The following is a 21,653-nucleotide window of genomic DNA, read 5'->3' on the forward strand; positions in this document are numbered from 1 at the left end:
TGATTGTCTTGACTGTGCTCCAAGGGATATTCAAGGCCTTTGAAATATTTTTATACCCATCTCCTGATCTTTGCCTTTCCACAACTTTATCGCGGAGATCTTTTTAATAATAAAAAATAATAATACATTTATTTTATATAGCGCTTTTCAAGAAGCCCAAAGACGCTTTGACAGAGTCCAAAAAACAAGTGCAAAAAGACAAAAAACAATAGGTAAATAATCAAAGCAAAAGGAAGGAGAAGGAGAAGAGATAGTCAGGGGTTAAATGCTGTGGGTTAAATGTTGAATGCAGTGTTGAACAGATGGGTCTTGAGTGATGTTTTGAATGTGGTGAGTGAGGAGGAATCTCTGATGGTGTGAGGTAGTGAGTTCCAGAGGGTGGGAGCAGCGATGGAGAAGGCCCTGTCCCCCCAGGATCTGAATTTGGTCCGGATTGGGGGGGGGGGGGGTCAGGAGGTTGGTACCAGCAGAGCGGAGGTTGTGGGTGGGAGTGTGTCTGGAGAGGAGGTCAGCCAGGTAGGATGGGGCCAGGTTATGGAGGGCTTTGTAGGTCAAGAGGAGGATTTTGTACTGGATTCTCTGGGGGATGGGGAGCCAGTGAAGCTTGTAAAGGACGGGGGTGATGTGGTCACGGGTCCGGGAATGGGCGAGTAGACGGGCAGCGGAGTTCTGAATGTATTGGAGTTTATTGGTGATTATTGAGGGTGAACCATAGAGGAGGCTGTTGCAGTAGTCCAGACGGGAGGTGATGAAGGCGTGGATGAGGGTTTCTGCAGCCGTGGAGGAGAGGGATGGACGGAGACGGGCGATGTTTTTCAGGTGAAAGAAGGCTGTCTTTGTGATGTGTTTAGTGTATTTGTCGAAGGAGAGGGTTTGGTCAAAGATGATGCCACGATTCCGGATGTGAGGGGAGGTGGATACTGGGAAACCGTCGATGTTGAGGGCGAAGTTATGGATGGGTTTGGTGAGCGTTTTTGGGCCAATGATGATTATTTCAGATTTATCATAGTTAAGTTTGAGGAAGTTGATTTGAAGCCAGGATTTTATTTCAGTGATGCAGTTTGTCAGGATAGAGTGGGTGGCGGTGGAGATGGACTTGGTGGAGATGAAAAGCTGGATGTCATCGGCGAAGCAGTGGAATTGGAGAACATGACGGCGGATTAAGTGACCAAGGGGGGACAGGTACAGGATGAAGAGGAGGGGGCCAAGAACTGAACCTTGGGGGACACCTTGGGGGAGGGGAGCAGTGGGGGATTTGCAGTTATTGATGGAGATGAACTGGCGTCTGTCAGAGAGGTATGATTTGATCCAAGAGAGGGCAGTGCCGGTAATGTTAAAGGTGGTTTCAAGTCAGGTGAGGAGGATGGTGTGATTGATGGTGTCAAAGGCGGTTTTACAGCTCCTTTGTGCTCATGGTTGAGTCTTTGCTGTGAAATGCACTACCCAGCAGAGGAAACCGACAGGAACAGCCGATTTTATTCTGAAATAATCAGAATCACCACAATTTAACACAGGTGGAGGCCAATTAACCTGGTGTGTGATTTTGAACGTGATTGGTTAGACCTGAGCTAATTTACAATTGCTATTGTAAGGGGGGTGGATACTTATCCAACCAAGATAATCCAGTTCTGTATTTTGATTTAATTTAATGAAATTTGTATAATTTGCTTTTCACTTGGAAGTTGTGGGTTACGATGTGCAAATAAAGGTGGAAAACGTCTGATTTAATGCATTACAATTCCAGATTATAAGGCATCAAAAGGTGAAAATTTTGAAAGAGGGTGTAGACTTTCTGTAGGCAATGTATATATATATATATATATATATATATATATATATATATACACATTATATGGGCACTGCATGTATGCTTATCTTGGAAACAATGCTTATCATCTCCCAACATGCTCTTGAGAAGAAGCTCTTTCTATTGTCAAAATTACCACATATCGACTTTATAGAATGAAAATATACGGCTTTGAGAACTGATGGGCAGTAGACCCATCAGGCGATACATCTCCAGACCCGCTGTGTCAATTTTATTGTCAGAATATGTCTGTTTGCCACCCAAAGCTGGAATTTGCTCTCATGGTGCTGAAGGCAATGAGGATAAATGTAAATGGCAATGCCTCAGCAATGATATTCATCATAAATTTGGTTCCAGGCAAGGTCAGACTGGAGATTGGTGCAGACCCTATGACATGAAATTAATGTGCAGTGTCTTACAAATGAGTGCAACGGTTAAATCAGGATCCAGGTGTAAAGGACAACTCGCAGAACAAATTGAATACAACAAACAGTTTTTGTGATAAGGCGAGGTATAGTAAACATTATTAACACCTCGATATAATGAAAAACAACAACAACAAAATTATGCATTGCCTGAGGGCAGGGAATAATTTTGCACCATAAGGCCACAAGAAGGAATTAAATAATTCGGTGCTATTAAGCCAGTGCGGCCGATGACTATAACGACCACTGCTTCTTTAAACAGTCGCTATTGCTGTTCAAAAGTAAACTGAAAGGGAGGAAATCCGACGTTGTTGAGGCCCAAGCCTAGATCGACGGTAATCTATCTACCCAGAGAGAGTGATAACACGACCCTACCTGCCGCTCCCATAGCGAGTGGGTTTACTTGTCAAACTCAAACTAGGTAGCTCAAAGGTAAGTGTCGTCACTTCTGTGACATCCTTTAAGACTGCCAAGCACGTGTGGAGAAATGCAATCATTTCACACCACCAGGCCTGTGTGGACATCTGTCTTCAGGCATTTACATGGGATGCTGAAGGTAGAAGCGCAGGAACTCTTCTCTCCATCATATTTTTCTTTTGTGTGCAGCACAAGGCTGCAGGTGATATTATTTGCTGTGGGTGCAGCTCTGCTGTCTGCACTGTAGATCAGAGCAGGAATTTGGAATTAGTTCATAGTCCTGGGAATAACTCACGCACTCTTCGCAAAGGACACTCTGGGATCTTTAACGTCCACCTTCTCATGCCAGCAGACGGGACACGACGTTTAATGTCCCAACGGATGGCACACACATTGATGCCACCGCGTTCCCGAAATCCCTCCCTTCCCTCCAGCCTGCCAAACACCAGGGTGACCGGAGAATATCAAGACAATTTTTTTTGCTCTCGCCAGGTTCGCTCGAGCATTCGCTTGCAAGGAATACGTCGACACGACAAGGCGTCGACACTTGCAAGGAATACGAAATAATCCGCTGCAATAAACTTTTTGAGTTGCTTAAAAATATGCGGAAAACCGCTTCAACATATATTACCGCATTCGGAAGTTCGGCTTATTACCCTCGCCAGAGGGTTTACATTTCAGTCTCTTACATTTACATTTCAGTCTCTTACATTTACATTTCAGTTTACATTACAAACATTTCAGTTTACACATTCAGTTTACATTACATTACATTTTAGTCCGTTTGCTACTTGGCAAAAAGTTTTTTTTTTGACAAGTATGTTGATCACTCTTTCAGAGGCTTGTGTTTGTGTGTTTGTGTGTTTGTGTGTCCGCTTACTTATACTTGCCTACAGGTCACAATTTTAAACCGATCTCCACGAAACTTCACCAAATGCGTTCGTGGACCGAAAAAATTCTATATATTTTTAAGGTCAAAAGGTCAACATCCACTTTTTTTCAAATTTCTAAATCCTTAATTTTCATCCAATTGACTCGAAATTTCAAAAGGATTCACATATCGGCTAACTGAATTAAACCACCATCTATTTTTGAGATCAACATTGGCAAAAGGGTCAACATAGGCCAAAAGGTCAACAACATTTTCAAATTCCTAAAATCTTCAATTTTCATCCAATTGATTTGAAATTTGAAAAGGATTTAGAAATCACCTAACTGAATTCAACCACCAACTATTTTTGAGATAAACATAAGCCAAAAGGTCAACAACCTTTTCAAATTACTAAAATCCTCAGTTTTCAGCCGATTGACTTTAAATTTGAATAGGATTTTCACATCAGCAAACTGAATTCAACCACCAACTATTTTTGAGATCAGCTTCGGCAAAAAGGTCAACATAGGCCAATGGTCAACAACCATTTCAAATTTCTAAAATCCTCAATTTTCATCCAATTCACTTGAAATCTGAATAGGATTTGCATGTCGGCTTACTGAAGCTAACCACCAACTAATTTTTGAGGTCAACATAGACCAAAAGGTCAACATAGGCCAAATTTCAAATATTGTCAATTTACATCCGACTAACTTAAAATTTGAGGGCGATTTGCACATCAGGTCACTGAATTCAACCACCAATTATTTTTGAGGTAAAAAGTATGCGCTACTGAGTGCCATTCTATTTTGTTCTCTTTTGCCATGTGTCGCTCTATGAGTGATTTTTCATTTGTCTGTCTGTTTGTCTGTTTGTCCATACAGAATATGATTTTCTCTGCAACCATTGGTCCGATTGACAGGAAATTTTCAACATAGGTGCACCTCCTCTTGTGGAATTTTTAAATGATAATTATGACATCATAGGCCACACGGAACAGGCGCCATTTTGTAAAACCGAAAAACTTTGCACCTCTTTAACTCTAAAAGCACTGCATAGAAAAAATTGAGACATGGCTCATTGTAAAGAACTCTCCATGGGAAATAACATATGTTAATGATGATGTTATAGGTGCGTCCATTATGACGTTATAATTCGACAAGTACAAAACTTCATCTGATCAAGATGAAATTTCTTGAGCGTCATCTGGGATAAATTGGGGGTTGGGGGGGGGGGGGGGGGGGGAATAATGATGTCATCAGTAACGTGTTTCGGCTGCCATATTTGTTTTAGCACAAAAGGTTTCATAAACACTAAAAACTTATCTGGGGGAGGGTCTGCAACCTCTGATTGCTCTTTCTTATTCGTAAATATAAAGGTTTCATTGATCACCCTGTACATCTATAGTATCCTGCCAACCCAAAGGAATAAAAAGTTGTGGACGGATTTGTACGAAATTTGGCAGAGATGTAGCATATGTCACAAGGACGAAAGATTAGATTTTGGTGAAGATCCGGATTCGGATCCGGCTACTAGAATTTCTTAAGTGATTCTTCACCATTGGGAGATAAGGCCAAAAACGAAACATAGCAGGATAACTCAAAAAGTTGTGGATTAATTTTGACGAAACCTGGTGGACAGGTTGTCTGTGCGTCAAGGAAGAATCGATTCGATTTTAGTGAAGATCTGAATATGGATTTGGATTTGAGAATTATTTAATTTTTAAGTGATTCTTCACCATTGAGTGATATGGCCAACCAGGCGGAGGTATGCTCTCTACTGAGTGCCGTTCTCGTTTCTTTGTGTATTCAACTCACAAAAAAAGAGATTTTAAAAAGGATAAAAATGGTAATAAGAACATCTAAATGTAAGTTGACTGGTATTGGAATTCTGGGAGGATTGCAAACTAGCATCACTGCAGTTTTCAGAAACAGGCACCATTTCGTGTCAACATCCAAGAAGGTGACAGAGACCATCATGATCTATGCTAGTAACTACTCTTGAGGCAAGTTTGCTAATGCAGTGGGATTTGGAAGAAGAGAGGGAAGAATGGCTCAATGTCTCCATGACTGTGATAGGCCTAAAAATGATTGACAGGCCTGAAAATGCAACAGACTTGCACAGTAAACAAATCATGCATGGATTAAAATACAGCTGGAGCCTGCTATTCACGGGTTCCAAGTATTCGCGGGTGATAAAATGCTTCCTGTTGCTCTATTCGTGGAAACGTGTTCTGCAAATTCGCGGGTTTTTTTCTAATCGTGTCTGTGTTCCACAAAATCCTGGTTTTATTCCTGTTCACGGCCGTGTTCCACGAATTTGCGGTTTTTCCGGGAGGCAAAAACATTTTTTTCAGGGGTGCAAAAAAAAATTTCAGGTGGGCGGTTTTTCAAGTTTTTCCTGTGGGTTTTTTATTTGCGGTTTTTCAAATTGCGGTTTTTCAGGGGTGCAAAAAAAAAATCACGAGCCGTTACCTTGACATACGTTAGCGTTAGCTAAGGGTTGGCATCAGGAAGGGCATCCGGCCATAAAAACTGCCTCAAACAGGGAACCATGATTGTCATGGGGCCCGCAAGGCTAACCCCCACTCTAGCAGGGAAAATGGCCTTAAAACGATCATTCATTCATTCATTCGTTAGCTTGACATATGGTATTTATAAAACCCATCTACCTATTCTACTGTAACGAACCTAGTCTCCTGGAGTTCCTTTTGTTTTGTTTTTTAGCTGCGACGAGCAGCTCTATGAGAGGACCGCGTTGTTGTTCTTGTTGTTGGGGTGCCTTTTTGAATAGCGCATGCGCATACACTCGGACGTGCGTTGGTATGAGGTAAGAACATCGCGGACTAAAATCGCGATTTGTTTGAAAAAATCAGAATAAATTTAGCAACAAAGACAACATGAATGTTTTCATATCAATCTCGTTTCACAGAACTTTTTTTACTTTCAAATCACTTTCACCACACCAAACAGAGCCACAGAACCACACCACTGTTTTCACAGAACCACGCCCACTTTCAAATCCCCTACCGACCAAGCCCATTTCAAATGATCCCTCTGCCACCCAGAATTAACATTAATAAATAACATTAATGAATTAACATTAACATTAACAGAAATAACATTCACGTCCATACATTATATGTAATCAGTTGATGAAGCCTTTTGCGTCGCAAAACAAAGGACAAGACCAGAACTGAAAGACAAAAAGACGCTAGTGCATGCGTATAATTTAATGACTGGTCGAATTTGGTAGCGCATATTGCAACGGATATCCTCATGATTCTACACGTCGCAGCTGGTGACCACACCGAGGTCATTTTTCTCTTGTTATATTCAAAATCTTGGTTCATGGAAGAGCGAGGAGAAAGAGGACAAAAGGCAATGCAATGTCAAGTGGGGGAACGAGGCAACAGTCTGATTGAATCAGCAAAGGGGATAAATGGCAGGAAAGAGAGAGAAGATTGGAGGAAACTATAGCTGCAAATAAAAAGACTGAGTTATGTAGGATCCATGGAGGTAGAAGAAAATCACATGTTGGGATGGGGGTGAAAACACATGATGGTGCACCGCCAACATCAAGTGCTGGAGAGAAGAGTGGGATCAAACCACCTCCAGAAGGTAGTTTCATAAATGGGAGAAAAGAGGAATGAACAAGTCGAAATTAGAGGTAAACGCTGATTTTCAGTTTAACCAAAAGGAGATTATTGGAAGAAAGTGTGTGTCCAGGAGTAACCGAGAGGGGAAGGGAGAGGGGGTGAGAGGCAAGGGATTGTTGAGGGAGCTCAACCAGAAGAAAACCGGAGACCAAAGACCTGTCGTGTTGTGAGTGCAACAGACCTTGTGGTTCAGGCTCATTTTAGGAGATGCTTCCTGATCCTCAGGCTCCACTGATGATGCAAATGTAAAATCTCTGTCATTTTCTTCTTCCAGGTTCCTTGCCAACACATGTAAAGTCGGACATGGCTTGATTTTATATGTGGGTATATTCACTGCTGAGTACCGCTCGACTATATACACCTCTCAAGGGAGATTGCTCAATTCAAATAGCCACTATTAGAAGAATAGGTATCAAAAACGCAAGCTACCAAAAAGCAAACTCGACAATGTTAACATTTCAACAAAATGAGTAAATACTCCAAAAGATATTATGCAACTGCACGGTTTGTGGGATAATCTCTAAATGGATAAACTAAATGCGGATCACGATACAAGGCAAGATAAATATATTGATCCTTGTCTTTACTTCCATTGATATATTTCTCCCCTCCAGTCCTCTGGATTCTCATGAGGCTGTGGATTATAAACCACATAATGGAAATATCTATCACCATGGAAAATTTGGTTGCAAGAAGTGGAAATATTTTACAGCACTTCCGACATCTTGGAAAAGGTTTTGATGTATCTGGCTATTGGAAAAACATCATAAGTGAAGACAAAAGATGAGGTTGAAAAACTTCTGTGGGATAACAGTGTCAGAATGGAATATCAGTGGCAGCCATATCTCAAAATAATGATAAAAACTAGATGGTATTCATAGAATACTTACCCTGCGCAGTCAACTTCGTGCGAGCCAACTCTTCTGTTTATGAACATTTTTTTTCTTTGATCCAATATGGCTGCCAGACTACGTGAGCAATGACATCATAAATTTATATTCTCTAATGTAATTGTTGCATGTATCATGCTCAATAAATTTCAAATTGATCAGACTAAGTGTTGTCCCTGTCGAATTATGACTTCACAATTATGGCACCAATGACCTCATCATTAACAACACGTATTCCCCATATGGACTTCTTTACAATGAGCCACGTTTCAATTTTTTACATAGAGTGGTTTTGGAGATATGGAGGTGCAACTTTTTTCGGTTTTTCCAAGATGACGCCTGTACCACATGACCTCTGACGTCATGATTATCATTAAAATATTCTACAGGAAGAGGCCCGCCCTCCTATCGTGAAAATTTCGTGAATAATTATGACGTGACGTCAACATCATCATTAACAATTATGACGTCAACATCATCATTAACATATCTTATTCCAACATCATCATTAACATATCTTATTCCACAAGGGGAGTACTTGACAATGAGCCATGTTTCTATTTTTTCCATGGAGCAGTTTCGGAGATATAGAGTTGCAACTTTATTCGATTTTTCCAAGATGGCGCCTGTACCACGTGACCCATGACATCATAATTATCATTTAAAAATTATGCAGGAGGAGCCGCTTATATTCAGAAAATTTTGTGTCCATAAACAACTAACAACTTCTAACAACTAATTAACAACAACTAACAATAACTTCCAACAAACAGTTGCAGAGGATTTTTTTTAATACTGATCAGATCAAGCGTTGTGCTTGTCGAATTATGACGTCATAATGACAGCACAAATGACATCATCATCAACATATCTTATTCCCCATTGGGAGTACTTGACAATGAGCCATGTTTAAATTTTTGCCATTGAGTGGTTCGGGAGATATAGAGGTGTAACGTTTTTCCAATATGGCGTCCATACTACGTGACCTATGACGTCATAATTATTAATATAAAAATTATGCAGGCAGAGGCACTCCTATGATAAAATTCCGTGCCAATCGGACCAACGGTTGCCGAGAAAATGAATTTTAAAAATGCAGACACTTATGCATGTAGGTACACGTGTACGCACCCGAATGCTAAACTCTGAATTTTGCTTCGCGAGTGCAGAATAATAATAATAATAATAATAATAATAATAAAGAGCCCCGAGTGGCTGACGATCATCTATAGAGGTTGTAGTTAAGACCACTACTGATTTGGGGGGACCCTCCCTGGGTGCCCCCCCCTGATACGCCTATACAAAATCGATAGACCGAGTAATCTTATGGACCATCGAGTAGAAGGGCTGTTTTGGCTTTCAGAGCAATTGGTTGGTAAATAAAGGACGAGCAGGGATCCGAAGTTTCAAGGGGGTAAGCACCCCTGAGAGCACCCACTATCCAAAATCGAAGCCTGCGCAATTGTGCAGGATACTGTCTTGTATTTATGTGTCAATTTTCAGAATAATCAGCCACGTGATAAGGGAGGAGTAGGGAAAATTGAAAAGCATTGACGGACGGACAGATAGATGGACGGACGACCAGACAGACAGATGGACAGACGGATGGACGGGTGGAGATATATGAATTTTTGGTTGAATTTTCTTACCATTGGTGGATTGACTCACCTTTGGTCGATAGGCACCATCGTGGCTTACCATTGGTCGATTAACCCTTAGATCAGATTGGCTGCTGTGCATGAGACTCTGAAAACGCTGCTTTGTGATTGGTCATTCAGTATAGGCCACCCCCCTCATTAGCATTTATATGGGAGGGAAATCAAGGAGATTTTTTTATTCCGGAGGAAAGTCAACGGATGAATGTACCACATGTTGTTCATTGAAACGTCGAGGGAAACAAAAATTGTATTTGTTCGATTGTAAGAGGATGGAGAACTCATTATGAATCATATATACTGTACTTGTATATAAATATGTATACACTCTTATATACATATACTTATACACGTATGCACACACATCCACACACACACACACACGCATGCATGTGTTGTGATTGTGATGTCCGTGAGTGGGTTTCATCAAAAGTCTGTGTTTGTTCATTCCACAAGCTACAGCCCCTTCTGTCTCACTGACCCCCAGAAAGCAGGATTAATAAAACACCCTGGGAATTCCTTCCCCACTGTTTTCATCCATACTCCTCCTACCCCACACACTCAAAAGAGGTGAATAAACTGATCGATTAAATTAATGAGGTGTGGATAAAGCACAGGCATTATGAGCCAAATGGCTTCCCCAGCATCCAACTTCCTTATACATATATCCTTGCAAAAAGGCATATCCAGCAAATATTAGTATGAGGTTGCCTGAGATCATTCCCGAAACAGAAAACACAAATTCAACTAAAAATTCACCGTAGATAAAATAAATTCACAACCTCCCCTAAGTGTAACACTTAATTATCTAAATATTAGGGTTCTAATTTATTTACCACTTATTTAACAATATTTAACCTCAAAATGAATATTTCAGAAGACAAAGAGACCTATTTTTAAGCATTTGATGTACTTATGAGCGAATAAAGTGATTAGAAGTTAATGGAAGATAAATTCAGCTTTTTCTTATTAAAACCCCTCTAAATGTTGTTTGTTTTTGATAAATGAAATAATTGTTTGTTTAAAACATTGAAAAACCCTGAGAATCCCAAAAAGCTGTGACTTTCATGACGTGTTCCATGTTTAGAAGAAACTTGAGTAATACAATTCTGAGAATATGGCAAGTTTGTCGTTTGACGTGCACTACACTTTAATTTCTCCCTTTGGGAAACGCAGAGCAGTGCTGACGTTATATACGGGGTCACAAGATGTTACATAAAAGTGATCACAAGTTCACTCTGTATGCAGAAACTGATTGGTTGTTCTTTGTTTTATAATCTTACTTTGAAAGATCGAGGCTCATGGAAGGGCAGAGTGAAGGAGGGTAAAAAGCAATAAACCTTTTTGTCACTTTCCGATCACTTTCCCATATCACAGACAGGTTGGTGGTCTCTCTGACTTTTATCACCAACTTTTTGGTCTTGCACCCTCTGCTCTTTTTGCGTTTTGGCCGTCCACTCCCCACCCTCAGGTGTCTACAGGGCGCACATGGTCCACCAACAAGCCTCTTCTTGTGAAACTACCTTAATCCAGAATCACTGCTCACACCCACTCATAATCTTCAATTTCTTTCTTCCCTTAAAGTCTTCAAGACAGCTGTTCATCACTGTCTCAGTTCGCCCATCCATAAGCATGATCTTTCCTACCCCCGTTACCCCTACACTCCCCATCACAAGCCCACCTCCTTCCAACTTTACAGTTTTTAGCTGCGACGAGCAGCTCTATGAGAGGACCGTGTTGTTGTGGTTGTTGGGGTGCCTTTTTGAATAGCGCATGCGCATTCACTCGGACGTGCGTTGGTATGAGGTAAGAACATCGCGGACTAAAATCGCGATTTGTTTGAAGAAACCAGAATAAATTTAGCTGAAAGACAAAAACACGCTAGTGCATGCGTATAATTTAATGACTGGTCGAATTTGGTAGCGCATATTGCAACGGATATCCTCATGATTCTACACGTCGCAGCTGGTGACCACACTGTGGTCATTTTTCTCTTGTTCCTTCCTAAGACTCTGAGAGTTGCTTCTGTATCCATCTTGCTTCATCACCACTGCTTCCTCTCCTACCAATCATTCCTCCCCCAGTCATTATTGCATCAGGGCAAGAGTTGAACACAGTAAAAAAGGGAGTGAATGAACAGGAAAACAGGAGAGGGGAAGAGAAGGGGAGGGAACACTAATCATGCATGGATGGGAGTGGGGGTGACATTAGATGGTTGGTGTACCACTTCCTTCAAGCCCTGGAGGGAAGAGTGAGAAAGAAGAGCCTCTCGAGAAACAGAAAATGAGGTATGCAGTCAGCCTGGAGTTTGGAAATATAACGAGGAGAGGGTTACTCCAAGAACGCATGTATCCTGATGTTGGTGTGGATTGCTGGAGGAATCTCAATGGATGGAGAGGTGGTTAAAAAAATTAAAAGAGGCCACGCATCTGCCTGTGATGTGAGAGCAGATACTGTCTATATAGACCTCATTGTAAGAGATTCCAATAATGTTGTGAGCCATACATTTCCCAAAACCAAGGAGAGACGGATGTGATGCTGGAGCACCAGGCAATAGGAGAAAGCAGTACTACATGAGCTCCAGACAAAGGCCTTGTAGGCTGAGTGTAGTGTTGACTTTTCAAGGAATGACTTCAAATAAATCAAGTAAACCACTATATTGTTACATATAGTCAATAAAGGTTTTAAAAGAAGATCAGAATTTTGTTTATCGTGCAAGTTACCTTTTTTAGTGGACCAAAACATTGATTTGGAAGACATAACCACAGTATATTAAAGCAGTTTTATGCCATCATTTCTGCCAGGCAAGTGAGAAATAAATGCCGACAAATCATATCTGATGCTTGGGGTAGGGGGATGTTTGTATGAAGATCCTGAATTATATCTTCATGGTTTACAAGAGTACCAATTCAAAATAATAGATAAATAACTGACGTGGCTAAAGCAAGAATGTTAGGCGTTTGGTACCACAAGATAAAAGGAAACAATGACTGGTAAATGGTGAAAGAAATAAAGAATGAACGACTCCATGGTTTTCACCCAGTGTTATTCATTTTGAACCGATAAGACGTCAGCAAAAAACATAACCTAAAACACCTGTTTCTACATTGGGTATTTAAGGGGTGATCACAACTGACAAACCTTCAGAAAGGCGAGACCATCAATCAGAGTACTCAACTGATGAACTGCGGCAGGTTTAAGAACCAATGAAGAACAAGCACAGTGGAAAGTCAAGTCGCGGAGTGCTACTTCTACAGGGGAATGCCTCACCCCACACAATCCAGGATGTTGTAACCACGACGACCGCCTGTGCCTTAACCAGCTTCTTCTTCAATCTGACTCAACCAGATTTGGTTCACTCGGACCTGTTCCTTCAGTTGAAGGAAGAGTTTAGTGACTTTTTGATGATGATGATGATGATGATGATGATGGCAGCAGTGATTTTCTGTCTTGGCAAGTAGGCCAAGGATTTCTACAAGATGAGCATTGTCTAGCAGGAGCTGCAGCACTAGAGCAAGTTCATTGAACTCAAAGGGGGTGCTTTGTGAAAAATAAATAAGTAATTTCAAGCAAATAGCATTACCTCTGCCACCTAAGGTGTCTGTTTGTTTGTTTGTCTGTGAACAGGATACCTCAAAAAGTTGTGGACGTTTTTCAGATGAAGTTTGGTGTAGAGGTTGGGTCTTTGACAAGGCCAAAGTTATTCGATTTTGGTGAAGATATGGATCCGGATGCAGAGCCGAGAATTTTTTAAAGTGATTCTTCACCAGTGAGTGATTGGGCAAAAATGATACATATTTCAAAAAGTAGGGGACGGTTTTGGAAGAAAAGTTAGTTTGTTGACAAGAACAAGCTTATTCGATGCTGGTTGAGGTTGTCACCAGCACGCAAATAACGTGATAGGTAAAGTGAAAGATTGCACAGGTCCAGATCCAGATCCAGATCTGGCCTATCAGTGGGATACAAAACGTAAACTGTTCAACCTGGCAGAGGTATGTATGCACTCTACCGAGTATTTTCTCTGTCAAGATAGAAACTTTCTGAAGCACCCTCATACATGGGGACGCAAGGAAAGCCAACAATAGGCAGAAAATACATTTTACAACTGCAGATGCATTGAATGCTCCACACAGAAGAACATCCGGGTGGTAAATTTTGGGAATTGAAACGGTCACAATGCAAAATATCAGAAATAAAACCAGAGATTCAATGAGTGAGATTACACAGTAGGTGAGATTATTCAAATCTCAGTTGAGTATCATCAGGAGAAAGCACTGTGAAGGACGAAATCTTAAGAAGAACAAAAATCGGAACACAAAAAGTTCATGAATACTCCTAATGTAAGCTCTTCTCATGGAAATTAATCTCACAATTATATATTTGAGCAACTTATTATTGTAAAGGTTGCGAGTGTAGAATATCATGTTACTTAAAATGCAAGACTCACAAGGAATGAAATAACTTGATAGATAAAGTGAAAGATTTTCAGATGCATAAATCAATAAAAGATTGTACAGACTCACCCAACTGTGCTTTGCAAATAGACTTCCAGAAATGTTTGGCTTCATCTGAGAAGGTGCCAAGTTCTCTGTGCTTCGTCGATGTTTGATTCCCTTGACCAAAGACTCTGAGCAGCTCTGAAGAGGCCGGAATGGTACATGAGTGGTTTGTGTTTCGCGGTTGGGTGTAGAGGCAGAAGATAGGGACACACGCCTGCTGCTTCTCGATACATAATAAGCAAGCAGTCCCAAGGATGTTGCACTGAAGAGCAGTAGGAGAAGTAGTAGGTGACGGGGATCAGGGCGGCGGGATGGCCGGGGCAGGGGGCGACGATGAGCTGGCAAGCAATGCATTCGCATTTACTCACACAAGTGTTGGGGAGTGGAGGGGGGCGAGTATTGGAAGGAAGAATCTGGGAAGATTTTGTTTTTGAAAGCTATGAAGAAGCTAGAAGTGTCACCGTTAAAAAAAAGTCAAAGTTTTTGTGTTGTTGTTGGTTCAATCAAACCTGATGGATCACTTCCGAATATTTGTACATGGTTGAGAGAGAAACATCCAAAAGTAAGACTGCACCAAAAAAAACATTTTAACTAGTCGGAAGTGCAGATTCCCGAAGAAGAAAAAAGAAATCCCCCCAAAAGTCCATTGAGGCGTCATCTAAAGTGGCCTTTGAGTGAGCTTAGCAGTGATCTATCTCTAGAGGTCTAAAACCAGCAGTCCATCCTATCTGCAAACATTCTCATGGTGTGTACTGCTGGTATGCTGTCAGATATCCACCATCACTAGGCCCAATAATTTCTACTGAGCCTTGTCTTAAATAGGACTGCTACACTACACCTTAAAAACGAACTGGTTCTTATGCCAAAGGCGCAACTTCCATTCAACGAGAGCAAAGGATTTCAATCAATCTGCCCTCATTTTATGGAACATTGTTACAGCTAATGCCGAAAAAGAAATGAAATGGCTAGAGCTCATCGACGCTTTCATCAAATGTAATGATTTATCAAATATAAGGTGATCCATTGATTTGGTATTTATGGAAGCCAAGAAGAAACTAATTAGTTGGAATGAAAAGAAGTTAAGTTTCAGGCTTGGCCAAAGCAAGCGCTCATCTGAGTCGAGTTCAAAAGGACAAGTCACCAGTCGGCATTTTCAGGTGACCATGGCAAGTCGTGCGTTTGACGGGCTCTGATGATCTTCTGGAGACTTGGGCCTCCTCTCGTTGTAAGGGATTTACTTCCAAGTTGTTTCATTCAAGATAAAATCGGTAGGTGCATCCGTTTTCGAAGTGAAAGCGGGCTTGCGTCGTCCATCCAGATTGCCGTTGCCTCGTTTATTGCAGGTAGGGCAAGCGTATAGTCCACAGGGCAGCCTCAGCGATTTCACTATGGATGAAAAGACAACACATTTGTTTAGAAAAGCAAAGTTTAAAAAGTATCATGCATATTTACAAAAACAAATTTGTAAGCAGACATTTTGACACTGTCCGGTAACTTTTATTTATATGCAGAATCAATAAATGAAAACCTTTTGTTAATGATATTTTACTAGATTTTTTATTTTGAGGGAATCTTTGTGCATATCCTCATGCTTTCACACATGGTTTTGAATAATTGGCCATTTATTTATCAACACTCGGTAGGGAGTACCCCGGTGTATACCCCGGTGTGTACCCCGGATTAGAATAGGTACACCGTATCCCTGCGCATCGTAAGAGGCGACTAAGGGTTGGCGTCAGGAAGGGCATCCGGCCATAAAAAAATTGCCTCAAACAGGGAACCATGATTGTCACGGGGTCCGCAAAGCCAACCCCCGCTCTAGCGGGGAAAAATGGCCTTAAAACGATCATTCATTCATTCATATTCGGTAGCACAGTGGTTAGAGAGTGTTCACTGAATCTGGGAGGTCGGTGGTTTGAACGCGACCCTGGCCGAGTCATACCAAAGACTTTGATATGTCTGAAGGCCTACTCCCGCGCTGAAATTCCATGTGAAGGAATTCGTATTATAAAAAATTGAAATTGTCACAATCTATCCAACAATTTTGATCTGTAAAAATTTTTTTTGCTGGAAGTGTTCTTTTTATTTTTCTTATTTATTATTTCTGTCACCAATGGTAGACAGAGGGAATGTTTTCCCTCATAGTTAGGCAGCTTAGCAATTTTTGGGGGAACGACTTTACAAAAGTACAATTTTTATTTTAGTGGTTCATTGGACCATATGCAATAGAATTAGGACCGGAGGCAAGACATGTACAGTGTTTGACTTTTGCGCAAATACGACTCGCACAGCATAATATCGAGCAATACATTTATGCAAATAAATCATCAGCTATTGGAGTTAGACTAAAATCGTAAATACATAAATTGCTGGACAAATTACCTTGAACAACATGTTGTCTGTTCTAAAGCTATATTGTCATTACATCCTTGTAGTTGCGTACATGTTAGATATATGAGAGGTGCGCGAGTCACAAGTATAACACATTTGTATAAACACTCGGTATTATATTACTAATTATTATTACATGGAAGCGTAAGATTTATTATGCAGGCATGCATAAGTTTTACAAATAACACTGCATGTAATGAAATAAAAGTTAGCCTCCTTGTTGAAAATATATACATAATTGGTTTTTGTCCTTGGTTTTTGTCCAATAAAAAGGTGAAGAACACTGTATATTTCTTGCCTCCGGTCCTAAATCTATTGTATATGGTCTAATGGACCACGAAAATAAAAATGGCGCTTTTGTCAAGCCGTTCCCCATTTTCGATAAATATGCTGCTAAGCTGCCTGACTACCTTGTCTGTTTGTGAACAGGATATCTGAAAAAGTTGTGAACGGATTTGGAAGAAAGTTGGTGGAGAGGTTGGGTGTGTGACAAGGAAGAAATGTTTCAATTTTACTCAAGATCTGAATATGAATCGGGATCATATAATTTTTTTAGTGATTCTTCACCATTGAGTGATAGGGGCAAAAAGGATATATGGCATGATATTTCAAAAAGTTGTGGACGGATTATGACACAACTTAGTGGACAGGTTGGGTGTGTGACAAGAACAAGCCGATTCGATTTTGGTGCAGGTCCAGATCCAGATCAGTGGGATACAAAATGTAAACTGTTCAGCCTGGTGGAGGTATGCACCCTACGGAGTGCCATTCTTCATAATGCTTCTATCAGTAGTCACTGCTTATCAGTAACTAGATGGTATTCATAGAATACTTACCCTGCGCAGTCAACTTATTGCGAGCAAACTATTCTGTTTTTGAACCATTTTTTCTTTGATCCAGTATGGCTGCCAGACCACGTGAGCGATGACATCATATATTTGTATTCTCCAATATAATTGTTGCTTAGATCACGTTCAATACATTTCAAACTGATCAGATGAAGCATTGACCTTGTCGAATTATGACGTCATAATTATGGCACCAATGACGTCATCGTTAACAACACCTATTCCCCATATGGATTTCTTTACAATGAGCCATGTTTCAATTTTTTCCATGCAGCGGTTTTGAAGATATAGGGGTACAATATTTTTTGTTTTTTTTCAATATGGCGCCTGTACCACATGACATATGACGTCATTATTATCATTAAAATATCCTAAAGGAGGAGGCGCTCCTGTGGTGAAAATTTCGTGTCTATTAGACCAACAGTTGCTGAATTTTTTAAAATAATGATCGGATAAGTGTTGTACTTGTCGAATTATGACATCATAACGAAGGCACCGATGACATCATCATTAACATATCTTATTCTCCATGGGGAGTACTTGACAATGAGCGAGGTCTCAATTTTTTCCATGGAGTGGTTTCAGAGATATAGAGGTGCTACGTTTTTCCAAGATGGCGCCTGTACCACGTGACCTATGACGTCATAATAATCATTAAAATATTATACCGGAGGAGGCGCTCCTATGGTGAAAATTTCGTGTCTATCAGACCAACAGTTGCCGAGAAAATGAATTTTTAAAATGCAGACACGTACCGCACACGGCACACTTACGTACGTACCTGAATGCTTAACCCTGCTTTTCGCTTCGCAAGCGCAGGGTAATGACTGCACATCGGATTTTTATGTGAAAAAATAAAAAATATTTTTTCACATAAAACGGCTTTTTTGCGCGCAAAAAAATTATTTTGCTATTTTCGGAGAAAAAAAATATTTCGCCCTTTTTCGGGAAAAATAAAATAAAATGCCCTTTTTGGTCGAAAATGTGTGGCAACGCTAAAAAAAATTAGGGAATTTTTCGAAATTTTTAACTGCGATCGAAATTTTTAACTGCGATCGATCTCAAAAACAAAACGTTGCGTCCACTTGCGTGCATTGCGTCCCCAGCGTGTACAGCAGTGAGGCGGTGTACTACAGTGAGAGAGTGTACACAAAGTGTGAACAAGTCTCCTATCAAGATGAGTGCTGCTCTTCGTGACAAGTGGCTGAAGGAATTCAACGCTGGCGGCGATGGGGCCACCTTCAAGTACGTGTCGAGTGACACGGCTTTCTGTCGAGCTTGTGAAAAGACTTTCCGGGCGAAGCAGAAGTCTGAGCTGGCCCAACATGTCCGAGGAGACCGCCACAAGAGCAACTTGGCCTTGAAGAAGAAGAGGACGGTCACGCAAGCCACCATGGAGGACTTTGGTGGCGGAAAGAGGCACAAGTGCGACGTTGTGGCTCAGGAGCTGTGCCAGGCCATGCTGGCCGCTGGCATCCCATGGTCGAAATTGGAAAACCCTGCCCTCCGGTCGTTCCTGGAGAAGCACATCACTCTCCAGATCCCCGATGAAAGCTGGATTCGAAAGCACTACCTCGACAAGTGCTACGATGAGGCCTTGGCGGGGATCCGTGCCGACCTCGGACAGCAGCCCATCTGGCTGTCCGTCGACGAGACGACCGATTCGGCAGGCCGATATGTGGCCAACATCATCGTGGGACGCTTGTCCAAGGAGGGGTACTTTCGTCCCCACCTCGTCCAGTGCATGTTTCTGGAGAAGACCAACTCCGGGGAGATCGTGCGCGCAATCAATGACACGCTGCGCTATCTTTGGCCTGATTTCAAGCCGGAGTGCCTCAAGGTCCTCGTCAGCGACGCCGCGGCCTATATGATCAAGGCCGGCCATGCCCTGACGGAACTCTTCCCGGACTTGCTGCATGTGACTTGCATTGCCCATGCGCTCCACTGTGTCTGCGAGACAGTCCGAGAAATGTTCAAGGACGTCAACGACCTGATTGCCACGACGAAGAAGGTGTTCGTCAAAGCCCCGTCGCGTGTTGTCCTTTGGAGGGAGCAGCAGCCCAATCTTTCTCTCCCCCCGGAGCCCATTCTGACTCGGTGGGGGACGTGGATCGACGCCGCGGTGTTTTACGCCGAGCACTTCGAGGCCGTCAAGGACATTGTGGACCAGCTGAACGATGACGACGCGATGGCAATCCGGAGTGCCAAGGACCTGTTCGGAAAGGCGGACATCAAGCTCAGTTTGGTCTTCTTAAATGCCCACGTGTCGTTCATCCCGAAGATCCTCAAGCAGCTGGAGGAGGCCGGCATGGAGCTGGCCAAGGCCTTCCAGCTCCTTGATCAGGCCAAGGAGGAGCTCGAAAAGATCCGAGGCTGCCGTAAGGAGATCCTGCTCACCAAGTTCAAGGCGGTGCTGCAGCGCAATCCCGACATTGGTGTGCTGAGGACAGTGGCTTTGATCCTGGATGGAGATCAGCACGGATCTGAGGTTGGTGTGCCGGCTGGAGTCAAGCTTGCCGACATCCCCCTCTTGAGGTACTGCCCCATCGTCAGCGTCGACGTGGAAAGGTCCTTCTCCGTCTACAGAAACGTCCTCACCGACTGCCGACACCGCCTCACCAAGGAGAACATTACCAAGATAATGATTTCAAACACCTACTTTAACCTTTCCTAAAAGGGTCTTGTCAATTTCTTCTAGTCCTCTACTGATCAAACAATGCGGTTGCAATAAAGGTACCTGAACGTCATTTTTTACCTGTTTGCTAGCCCAGAGTGCTTAATGTTGTGCAGGAAAAAGCTTACCATTTTTTGTTCTTTTTTGGACTGATTTCTGAAAAACTTGGTAATAATAAAAAATGAATAAAACGGGGGAAAAAAATATTTCGGGATTTTTTCACATTAAAAAAAAAAAATTCCGCTTTTCAAAACATAAAAGGCCTATTTTCTTAACATAAAAATCCGTAGTCTACGAGTAATGACTGATGAAGCTTAATGGTCAAAAGTGGGAGTTCGATGGTTTGAACACGATCCTGGCCGAGTCATGCCATAGACTTTAATGGGCCTGAAGGCCTACTCCCTCGTCCTATTCCTTGCTTCCCTCATCGGTTAGCATACCTCGATCAACGTCCTGTCAATTCCATCCATTGATCTCCCCGGACACAGATCGACACAAACCTTCAAGAGCAAGTCCAGCTCTTTAGTCAAGGTTCAAATGACGACCCAGTTATAAAATGTCACCACGGTGTTTGCATACAGGACAAGGCAATGTGTTTCCCCATCCATTGGGAGGATTGTAAGCTGGAGTACCCGTCTGCTAGGACTGCTTAATGCTGGACAAATACCCTGTCTTCCAAATTCCTACCACTTTCAGTTGAGTTTCCTGCGACGACGGAGTGGCGATCTGTCCAGGATTTTTTTCTCGACTTGTCGTAAACACACCAAAGCTCTGGCAAGAGTTCAGGCTTCAATTATTTTCCAATTTACCCCCTCCTTCCTATGCTTACATAATAAGTAGGTGGCTCCTAATTCCAGCATTAATCCCTTGGATAGAGGCAAATTAATTTTGTGTTTTCGAAAAGTGCTTGCAGATGTTGGAGTTAACTAATGCGCCCCAACTAATGATAGTTAGCATTTATTTGCAGATTTATGAGCACCGATTGCAAGCACCATACAGAGCATGATATGGTAATCTATATACACTACTCACAATAAGTTAGGGATATTGTGGGAGTGAGCACCATACAGAGCATCTATATACACCCCCCTCCCCCCTGGTCTCTGTTGGGTCTTCAGGGTCTTTTGGGTCCTCTGGGTCTTTTGGGGTCTCTGGGTCTTTTAGGTCTTTGGGTCTTCTGGATCTTCAGTGTATTTTAGGTATACAGGGTATATTGGGGTATCTAGGGACCTTGGGGTCTTTTGGGTCCTCAGGGTATTTTGGGTTCTCGAGGTCATTTGGGTCCTTGTGGTATTCTCAGTTTTTTGGGTAGGGGTGGGGGGGGTGGGGGGGGGTTCTTTTGGGTCCTCTGGGTACTTTAGGTTGAGTATTTCAAGTTACAGTTGTGGGTGGTGTCAGGTCAGATATCCAACCAATGACTGAAGAGCAGACATACATACATACATCCATACATAATTACAAATACTTGCTCCATTATATATATATAAGTTGCTCCTTCACAAATTGCTATTGTGAAGA

At 41.9% G+C, this 21,653-nt stretch overlaps 1 protein-coding gene across 1 annotated transcript in view; it reads right to left on the reverse strand.

Annotated features, from left to right (window-relative positions):
• LOC137432431 (bifunctional heparan sulfate N-deacetylase/N-sulfotransferase 2) overlaps nucleotides 1-15,152 on the reverse strand; it is a 493,706-nt gene extending 478,554 nt beyond the window's left edge. The window contains exon 1 of the mRNA XM_068124366.2: nucleotides 14,247-15,152. Within this exon, the coding sequence (XP_067980467.2) occupies nucleotides 14,247-14,582 (336 nt within the window). The 5' untranslated portion in view covers nucleotides 14,583-15,152. The remainder of the gene's footprint in view (nucleotides 1-14,246) is intronic.
• Between the last annotated feature and the right edge of the window lie 6,501 nt (nucleotides 15,153-21,653).

Source organism: Myxine glutinosa, chromosome 8, assembly GCF_964187855.1.
Source record: "Myxine glutinosa chromosome 8, kmMyxGlut1.1, whole genome shotgun sequence".
Classification (NCBI taxonomy): domain Eukaryota; kingdom Metazoa; phylum Chordata; class Myxini; order Myxiniformes; family Myxinidae; genus Myxine; species Myxine glutinosa.